The 9,574-nt window shown below is 43.3% G+C and overlaps 1 protein-coding gene and 1 long non-coding RNA gene across 3 annotated transcripts in view; one reads left to right on the plus strand and one right to left on the minus strand.

Moving 5' to 3' along the window:
- Window positions 1-446: 446 nt before the first annotated feature.
- On the minus strand, window positions 447-6,271 carry LOC105526040. Its single transcript, XR_001004009.1, has 2 exons — window positions 6,163-6,271; window positions 447-3,194 (listed from the first exon to the last, which is right to left on the minus strand). It is a non-coding gene; the product is annotated as an uncharacterized LOC105526040 (long non-coding RNA).
- Window positions 6,272-6,353: 82 nt separating this feature from the next.
- The window catches only part of PPM1A (protein phosphatase, Mg2+/Mn2+ dependent, 1A), a 52,709-nt gene continuing 49,488 nt past the window's right edge, over window positions 6,354-9,574 (plus strand). Inside the window, exon 1 of one of the 2 annotated variants that reach the window (XM_011961931.1) lies at window positions 6,354-6,664. In XM_011961931.1, coding sequence (XP_011817321.1) covers window positions 6,466-6,664 — 199 coding nt within the window. In that variant the 5' untranslated portion in view covers window positions 6,354-6,465. The remainder of the gene's footprint in view (window positions 6,665-9,574) is intronic. The other variant, XM_011961932.1, reaches the window with a different exon arrangement.

Genomic DNA, 9,574 nt, shown 5'->3' on the forward strand with positions numbered 1-9,574 from the left:
ACAATGAGTTTTCGCCCTATAACCAGCAATTCTAGAGTGAATCTATAACTAAGCCTGTATAAAACATGGGATGGATAATGTCAAATCATTTACAATGTATTATTAAAAATACATGGACCGGGGGCAGTGGCTCATGTCTGTAATCCCAGCATTTTGGGAGGCCAAGGCGAGCGGATTATGAGGTCAGGAGATTGAGACCATCCTGGCCAACATCATGAAACCCTGTCTGTACTAAAAAAATACAAAACGTAGCCAGGGAGTGGTGGTGGGCACCTATAATCCGAGCTACTGGGGAGGCTGAGGCAGGAAAATCTCTTGAATCCGAGAGGCGGAGGTTGCAGTGAGCCGAGATCACACCACTGCACTCCAGCCTGGCGACAGAAGGAGACTCTGTCTAAAAAAAAAAAAAAAAAAAAATTACACTATGTGCTTAAAAGTAGTTATGTTTTCTTTCTGTCAACTTTTATTTTTAAGTTCCAGGGTACATGTGTAAGATGTCCAGGTTTGCTACATAGGTAAATGTGTGCCATGGTGGTTTGCTGTACAGATCAACCCATCGCCCAGGTATTAAGCCCAGCACCCATTAGCTGTTCTTCTTGATGCTCTCCCCGCACCTCACAGGCCCCAGTGTGTTGTTCCCCTTCATATGTCCATGTGTTCTCATCGTTCAGCTCCCACTTATAAATGGGAACATGCAGTGTTTGATTTTCTGTTCCTGCGTTAGTGTGCTGAGGATGACAGCTTCCAGCTCTATTTCAGAGTCTACAAAGAACTTAAACAAATTTACAAGAAAAAAAAATTTTTAAGTGGGCAAAGGGCATGAACATTTTCTTATTTATATACACATTATTGGGTCAGGCAATGTGGTAGTTGCATTGTGTACAGGGTCTCATTTATTATTGCAGGGTAGTTGATATTCCCTCTTCCAGAAGAGGAAATCAAGTCTGAGAGAGGCTAAATAACTAGCCCACAGCCTAGGCAAAAGAGAGATGGTCTTTGAACTCAAATTCATGCAGTAGTCAGGCGGTATCCTCTTTGACTCCAACATGTTTAAAATGTTTTAAGGTTATTATTTTTCTGAATGCCTTCAAATGTGACAAGTATGCTCTACTGATCCCTACTGTGTCAGACCCAGCCTGATCTAACATTTATATTACCAGGCTGGCCCCTACCTACCAAAGGAGCTGGAGTTTTTAGATTCTGGTGCTAACCTGAATTCTACCTGCCACTTCTCTACAAAGAGGCCTCTGCCGTGTTTCTACCAGTGGCAGGATGACTTGATGCTCTCCACCGACATGCGGTGGGGGTGGAGGTGTGGATGGATATTGCCTTAGCTTTTGCCTTCTGTGGGATTTTTAAGAAATGTGCAGGAAAAAAAAAAACCAGGAAAGTGTATTAGGAGAAGGCAGGATAGAAGTTTTCTTTATGTGAAGAGAGCAGGAGAATGGAGGAAGTTACTGCTGGAAGCAAAACTCTAAAAAAAAAAACAATTTTACATGGAGCTTAAGAAATATTTTGCTGTGTAATGTGCATTATAACTCTTCTCCCATCTCCCCAAGGCATCTTTGGTAAAGATGTCATTGTTAGGCTTTTTGTTTTCCATGGGACAATGCACTGAAAGGGCCTCAAGGGGAAAGCAAGTCATCTCTGGAAAGCTTAGCCAGAATGTGCAACAGAAAGAGTGGGAATTTTGGAATCAGATGGTCCTAGGCTTGCAAAATAGCTCTTTTTCACAGCTTTAGCTTCCTCCTTTGTAAAACGGGGGAAAAAAATAGTTTCTTTTTTGCAAAGTTGTTGTGAGAATTAAATAACACTCATGAGGGACATTGTATGGAGCTTGGCACATTCTAGGCCCTCTTTTTATATTAAACTAAAATGATCTTCTCTGGATCAATTCCCATGAATTGATTCCAGTTCTATTCTGCAGAACATTGATTCTTTAACCTTTTCCATGTAATGGTGCTCCAGTTTGTCTAGATCCTTCAAGAAGAGAAAATACATATCAATATCTTTGTATCTAGTTGCTCTTAGGCTTAAAATGATGTCATTGTTCAATCATTGCTTTTATTATACAGTAAAAACACATTTAGAAGAGAATCAAGATAAATATTAAAAGTTAATCTAGTTACTGAACACATTTCTTAAATATTTAAGAAAAATAAGATCAACACACATTTGACCATGGTAGCTTTTCTAAAGGCAAAAGATCTAATTTGGTGATTAACTAACCACACTGAGCACTCATTAGGTGTCAGGGATGTACCAGTTCTTCTATTGTATTTGGGTGTTTTTAATTATGAATAACCAAATACAAAAATCAAAGTAGTTTAAACAATGAAGAGCATTTATTACCATTCTTAAAAATAAATTCCCAAGGTGGGCAATTGCAGGGATGGCTGAATGGCTTTATAATGTGAAAGACCCAGCCACTTGCTATCAATTCTTTTCTCTACATTACCTTGGTTCTTTGCAAGATAACTCTGAAATTCCAGGCTTACATACAGAAGTAACAACACATGGCTGAGGAAGGCATTTTCTCTCCTGTGATTCTTCTTATCAGGGAAGAAAACCCCTCTATCCCCTCAAGACTTCTCAAGTCCCTTTATCCAGAATTGGGCTACCTCTCTATGTCCACAGGCAGTGCTTCTCAGTTTTTTCACACCATGACACAAATAGAAAGTTTTTGTGACACAGAGGGGTACCTGGGTAATCTTGCTTGTGGCCAGTCATACCATCCCATGGCTTTAGCAGCTCAGCCTCACTTGAATGTCACAAGGGCTTAAGGGATCAATACCTTATCACATCTATGACCCATCTGAGACATACCAGGGTATGCTGGCACATAGATTGGTATGCTCTGCTCTAAGCTACAAAGGAGGGTGAGAGAGCATGCATCCATATCCAGGCTGTAGTGTGAGAAGGATCTGCAAACGAGGAGGCTCTGCCAAGTAGTAGGAAGTGGTGGGGCAACCAACCGCGTCAGTCATCTTTCCAAGGGTGCCTCATCTATTCTAATTTTCACAACACAGTTTAGGAGGAAGTATTTCGTGGAGGATAAAACCAAGGCTAATAATTTAAATGACTTGCCTGAGGTCACAGAACCAGTGAGTGGTTCAATTGACACAGCAGATGTAGATCCAGTTGTGTGCTGGGAAATGTTTAACAACCACCTTCCAAATGTAGTTCTAACACGGCTATTGGTTAATATTTTCATTTAAGATAAAAATAAAACAACAAATATGTGTGTTAGAGCTTATTAGTCAATGATGTGAGTGACTTCATTGCTGAATTGAATGTTTTTGTGCTATTCACAATGTAACAGTTATAGATACAACATGTCTTTTTTTTTTTTTTTTTTTGAGGCGGAGTCTCGCTCTGTCGCCCGGACTGGAGTGCAGTGGCCGGATCTCAGCTCACTGCAAGCTCCGCCTCCCGGGTTTAGGCCATTCTCCTGCCTCAGCCTCCCGAGTAGCTGGGACTACAGGCGCCCGCCACCTCGCCCGGCTAGTTTTTGTATTTTTAGTAGAGACGGGGTTTCACCGTGTTAGCCAGGATGGTCTCGATCTCCTGACCTCGTGATCCGCCCGTCTCGGCCTCCCAAAGTGCTGGGATTACAGGCTTGAGCCACGGCGCCCGGCCACAACATGTCTTTAACATTTAATCTTCATAAAACATTTTCTCTGTCACTTAAGCCTAGACCAAGCTTGTCCAACTCTGGGACTGTGGGCCGCATACAGTCCAGGATGGCTTTGAATGCAACCCAACACAAATTCGTAAATTTTCTTAAAACATTATGAGATTTTGTGTGTGCGTGTGATTTTGTTTCGTTTTGTTTTGCATTAGCTCACCAGGTATCATTAATGTTAGTGTATCCTATGTGTGGCCCAGGACTATTTTTCTTCTGCCAATATGGCCAAGGGAAGCAAAAGTTGGACACCCCTGGTCTAGCCCACAACCAACAAAGCAATAAGTGAAGCCCTCATCTGTGGTGTCTGCTGATCAAGCTACCAAATGAAACTCACTAAATGTGGCATTGGGAAGAGATGTACAATCACATATTATAGGGAATTTCTACCATGCAGACACAATGCATATAAATTGCCTAAAGAACAAAGACAACAGTAAAATGTATTAAGATAATTTGGAAGTGATGTTTTTATCACATACTACCTTTGTTTAAAATTTATTTCATTGGAAGTTTATATAATTTAATTTTTATTTCTACTTTTATTTTTATTTATTTATTTATTTTTGAGACGGGGTCTCACCCTGTCTCCCAGGCTGGAGTGTAATGGCACAATCTTAGCTCACTGCAACCTCTGCCTCCTGGGTTCAAGCAATTATCCTGCCTCAGCCTACCAAGTAGCTGGGATTACAGGCTCCTGCCACCACGCCTGGCTAATTTTTGTATTTTTAGTAGAGATGGGGTTTCGCCATGTTGGCCAGGCTGATCTCAAACTCCAGACCTCAGGTGATCTGCCCACCTCAGCCTCCCAAAATGCTGGGATTATAGGCATGAGCCACTGCACCCAGCCTATATCATTTAATTTTTAATAAAGAGTATTTAACAAACAGCAGGAAAAATTCCTGAAAAATTTAATAATCTGCTGTCATGAGCCAGTACAGACCAGCTCTCCATACCACTGACCGGAACTAAATTCAGCACTCTTTCCACTCCTGCTGCCTTTACTACTAGCATGTAAAAGCGATGATGCTTAGTATCATACAGGGGACAAACCTGGGTACCTGTCATGAATTTCTGCGACCTGTTTTCTCTTCTGTAAAGGAGGAGATTAAGAGTCCTTGCCTTGTCTACCTGCAAGGGTTTTTGAGAGGATTAAACTGGTTAGTCTGTATGATAGTGCTTTGTAAACTGCAGAGTCAGGTACAGATAAAAGGCTTTATTATGATGACCATTTCATCACTGTTTTCAACCAGGCCACCATTGTTAAGGATGCAGTGTGTGGCTACTTTCAAAGGTATGATTTAGATTGAGATCTTCTGTAATGCCCAGAATAGACAGAAAACACCCAGAAGAATTGTTCTGAAGAAGCCCACTCAAATTTGTGCTAGTCTTTACTTAATACAAACAGCTACCTACGTTGTGAGGAAAACTCTTTATTTGAAGCTTATAATTCACTCTTTTCTAGCTGCTGCTGGATTGTCTGACGGGTCTTCCCTGGGGTTATGGAATGCTTCTCAATTTCAATAGTTGAATAAAGGTGCTTTTTTTCTGTCACCCAGCCTGGGGTCCAGGGGCGTGATCTCAGCCCACTGCAACCTCCACCTCCCAAGTTCCAGTGATTCTCCTGCCTGTGATTCTCCTGCCTCAGCCTCCCAAATAGCTGGGATTACAGGTGTGCACCACCAGGCCTGGCTAATTTTGTATTTTCAGTAGAGACGGGGGTTCCCCATGTTGGCCAGGCTGGTATTGAACTCCTGGCCTCAAGTGATCCACTTGCTTTGGCCTCCCAAAGTCCTGGGATTACAGGTGTGAGCCACTGCACCCAGACTATTTTTAATTTTTATTTTTTTAAAAGTTGCTTTGCTTTTTGTACCAGATCAACTCACCAAGTTATTTGCTATGGATTATACTCCTCCATAAAATGTGGTTTCCTGATTGTAAATTAAATATTCCTAATGTCCACATTGAAACACTCTCGAAACTTAAATGACTATAAACTATTTGCCTTGAGTTTGCTGAACTTGTCTTTGGGCTGTGGAAAACTCTTCTCTGCCAAGCTCTTTTCCACATCAGACCCTTTGCCCATGCTGACCCCTCTACCTGGAAAGTTCTCCCCTGATTAGGAAGCTGACTCCTTCTCATCCTTTAGATCAAATGCTGCCTTCTTAGAAAGGTTTGCACTGAACACCTGTCTCAAGTCATCTCCCCGATCTGTTTCCTTATTTATTTTCTTCACAGCATGGATCACAGTGTGTAATTTCCTGCCTATCTGTTGACTTATTTGTCTATGCCTCTTATTATTATGTCAGCTCTTTGTGGGCAGGTCTTGCCCACTGATGTCATTATCTACCTCCAGTGTCCCACATAGTGCTTGGTGCATAATAGCTGTCTGATGAACAGATGAACTTACCTGACAAGATCCACGCTAGTATTGTAAGGCTGTGGCCATATACGGCTATCTGGAAGTAAAAGCCTACCCTAAAGACTATCCAAGGCTTGGCCTGTGGTGTTCACAGTTGCCCAGGTTTCTCTCAGGCGCCAGGATGAGCCACAGTGGTAGCCTAAGACTGGTGGCTGCTCCCCTCTGCCCCGCCCTAACAGGGCTGCCCCAGTGATGTCACACAGGACAGGATTCTCTAATCCTTTTCATTCTGTAACAGTCCTCTACGCAGCTAAGTTTCTCATAACATATTATGATGTAGGGGAGGGAGGAAGGAGGGCCGAGGTAGGGGGTACACCCTCTCCCTGAATGAAATTCATTTGGGGCACTGTCTGCTTGCATGTTCTGCTCTGGGACAAAATGGGTAGCAGAAGCTACAATTTGTACTAAGCTAATGAAAAGAGAGAAGACAAGAATGGGGAAGAGAAGGGCGAAGAAGGCAAAAAGAGAAGAGAAGAAAAAGAGAAGAGAGAGAAGGAGAAATGAGAAAAGAAGAAACCAAATGAAGAGGATGTGTGAGAGAAAAAAATACAAAACAGGTAGTGAGGGAGGAAGGAATTGTTGAACCTATGTTCTGGTTGGCTTTCTAACTCTCAAGTAGTGACTGGCTTCAGTGTAAAAGGATAGTGAGGGGTATTCTCAAATACTAGCCTCCTGAGGGAGTCACTCACATTACTGAAATATATTTTGAGAGGTCCAGGTAAGTCTGCCTCAAGGGTGACTCTCCTGGAGAGTAATTTGGGAGCAGGAATGTAAACCTTTTTTTTTTTTTTTAAGTCACAATTATGGAGGAAAGGGAAAGAAAGTATTGCTGACCAGATTGAACTTTAGACTCCACACTACAACCCCTGTCCTCACCCCAAGCCTCCCAATTACTAGGCTATCAACACATGCTAAATTCAGGACTTTAAAGCCAGTCTTGTAGATAATATTTTTCTTTGTTAATTGAAATAAAACAGATTTCCAAAGCAGAGCAGGATAATTTTATAATATACCTATAAAAATTACTAAAATGTTATCATCATGGCAATATATTCCCACTAAAATCTTACTATGAACATCCCAAATATGTGTAGGAGGCCTGGCAAAGTCTTACAGTTCAGAAGAGAACTTTCAATCCTGTTTTTTCAATGTTCTTTTTCCCTTCTATTAGTCCCCCGACCTTAGCATAAGGTTTAATAAAAGGGGATATGATGATATTAAACATAGGTAATCAGACAATATTCATATCTTTGTTTCAAATTTTAAAATGTTAATCTTGTTGCCCATGAGTTTCCCAGTTCATACCAAAATGTCCCAGCAAGCTGTATTCAGAAATAAAAAGTAGTAGGAAGGTGCTGCTTCATCGGCAGACTGTACACTGTGTAGACTCCTTACAAATCTCTTTCTGTTCATATTTTCTATTTCTCTCCCTCTTCTGCTACAATTGACCCAGATTCTCCAAGTGCAGAACAGAGAGAAGAAAGGTGTGGAAGCCTAAATGAAGGAAGCAGAAAGATAGGCAGGCTTTTCAAGTTTTCTACGGTCCACTACTGTCACTAGTGACCCAGCTTCTGCTTACGAATAAGAAAATTTGTCTTTTAAGAGCGCTCCAAATGGTTGCCACATGAGCTTTTCTAGTTCAGAATGTTAATGAGTCCACCAGCACGCTACTCATGCTGTTACTTGTCTGGACTATTAAGGATTCCAAGAAGGTAGCGTTTCAAAGATCTTTGATCTAATTTCTTTTTGGGGGTGGGGTGGGGAGGTATGTGGAGAATTAGGAAATGTATCCTCAGATGATACTGAGACCAAATGCATAGTGAATTTTATTTTTATTTTGTATATCTGGAAATGATCCATGTTCATCTTCTTCTAAGAAATTCTAACCCCAAAGATACTAATTTTTGCGTTCCTTGAAGATTTGGTTTGCTGTGACTGGCGATTATATATTTGATCCTGTTGTTAGGTTCTACGTCTAAAAGTGAAGGAAACAGAACCTTCCCCAAAGTCATGTTGAGAAAATTGGAGATGGCTTTTTACAACTTTAAAAGCAGCTAAATGCTTGCTGAATGCCAGAAAGAATGAATAGTTTGCTTTTGATCTAAGAGTTGGGGCAACAAAATGGTTTAGGAGATAGAAAGTAGTAGGGTACAAATTGCTGTAGTAAGTTCCTCAAGTAAAACAGAGAGGCCTTCAACATAAATTTACCTTTTTAACTGGCCAGAACTCAATTTGGCCAGTAGAAGAACCTGCCTTCTACAGTGAAGTCTTTGTTTTGTGTGTGCATCAGAACATCTTTTAAAAATACGGACTTTTCTTATAACTTCTTTTCTTGTGAATGTGTAGGTTAAATTTGTGAACTGGTTAAGCCGCTGACAAGAGAGGGAAGGGCACCCCAGCCAATGGGAACCCATGCTGGTGATGTACTGCTCCTAGGCTGCGATTCATTGGCTGCCTAGGGTTTGTCATTCTATACCCGGCGTCTGCAAGCAGCGTGGGTCGGGTTTTCTAGCTAGCTGAACTGGATTTTGGCAGCCGGCACGTGCAGTTTCTATTAACTTTAGCTCATCTCTACCTCTTAATAGAAGCAGTTATGTTTCTGATTATTCTCTCGATTTTGAAAAATCCTATTTCCTTCATCTACCTCATTGGAGGTCGTTGGAGGTCCCCTGGGACAGAATCACGTGATTATCTAACATGTGCAAATAAATACAATGTGGAATCCCCTGAGCTACAGAGGGAAAACCTGCCAGAAAGAGCATGTGCCCCGTGCGTGAATCAGTTGCACTCGCACGTGGGTGGGCGGTGGTAGTGTGCGTGTCTCTGCCCTTCGGGACGCGAGGTGTGTGGCCGTGGCACCTGCTTGGGCTTCCTGGGGTCACTGGGAGAGGAAGGCTCTGGAGGCGTGGGACTCTGGGGTAGGAGCGTCCGGCAGCTGCCTGGGATCCATCATGGGTTCGAAGGGCAGCGGCCAGACCGCGACGGCGCCCAAGAAGGGTGGACAGCTCCGGGTCTGTGATCGGGGCTGCGTGTACACCATCTTCGCAGGGAGTGGGGTTTGTATCTGCAGGCAGGTAGAAGGCTCGGGGCGCGGACGCCGTAGGGGTAGCTTCCAAGTCCCTACTTGGCCAAGGGCCAGGCATGGAGGGGCTGTCCATCTACTGGGCACCGAATTGTCGCACATGCTGTCCAGTCCCTGGCGCCAGAACGTGAAGGCCCGAGTCTTCGCTGCTATCCGGGATCCGGACGCTCCCTTCGGCTTCAGCCTGGTGCTCCGGGCCGCAAGGCGACGGTGGCGGCAGCAGCGGAGAAAGAGGCTGGGTAGGGCAGTGACGTCATTTGTGGCGGCCCCTCCCCCGCCCGCCAGCCTTCGCCGCAGTTCCTGCCCAACGACATCCGGGTCTCTGTAGCTGCTCGTCGCGCCGCAGCTGTAGCGGCGGCGGAGCCAGCGGGGCGGGGCGAGCAGG

This window comes from Colobus angolensis, unplaced genomic scaffold (genome assembly GCF_000951035.1).
Source record: "Colobus angolensis palliatus isolate OR3802 unplaced genomic scaffold, Cang.pa_1.0 Scaffold57, whole genome shotgun sequence".
In the NCBI taxonomy this organism is placed as follows: Eukaryota; Metazoa; Chordata; class Mammalia; order Primates; family Cercopithecidae; genus Colobus; species Colobus angolensis.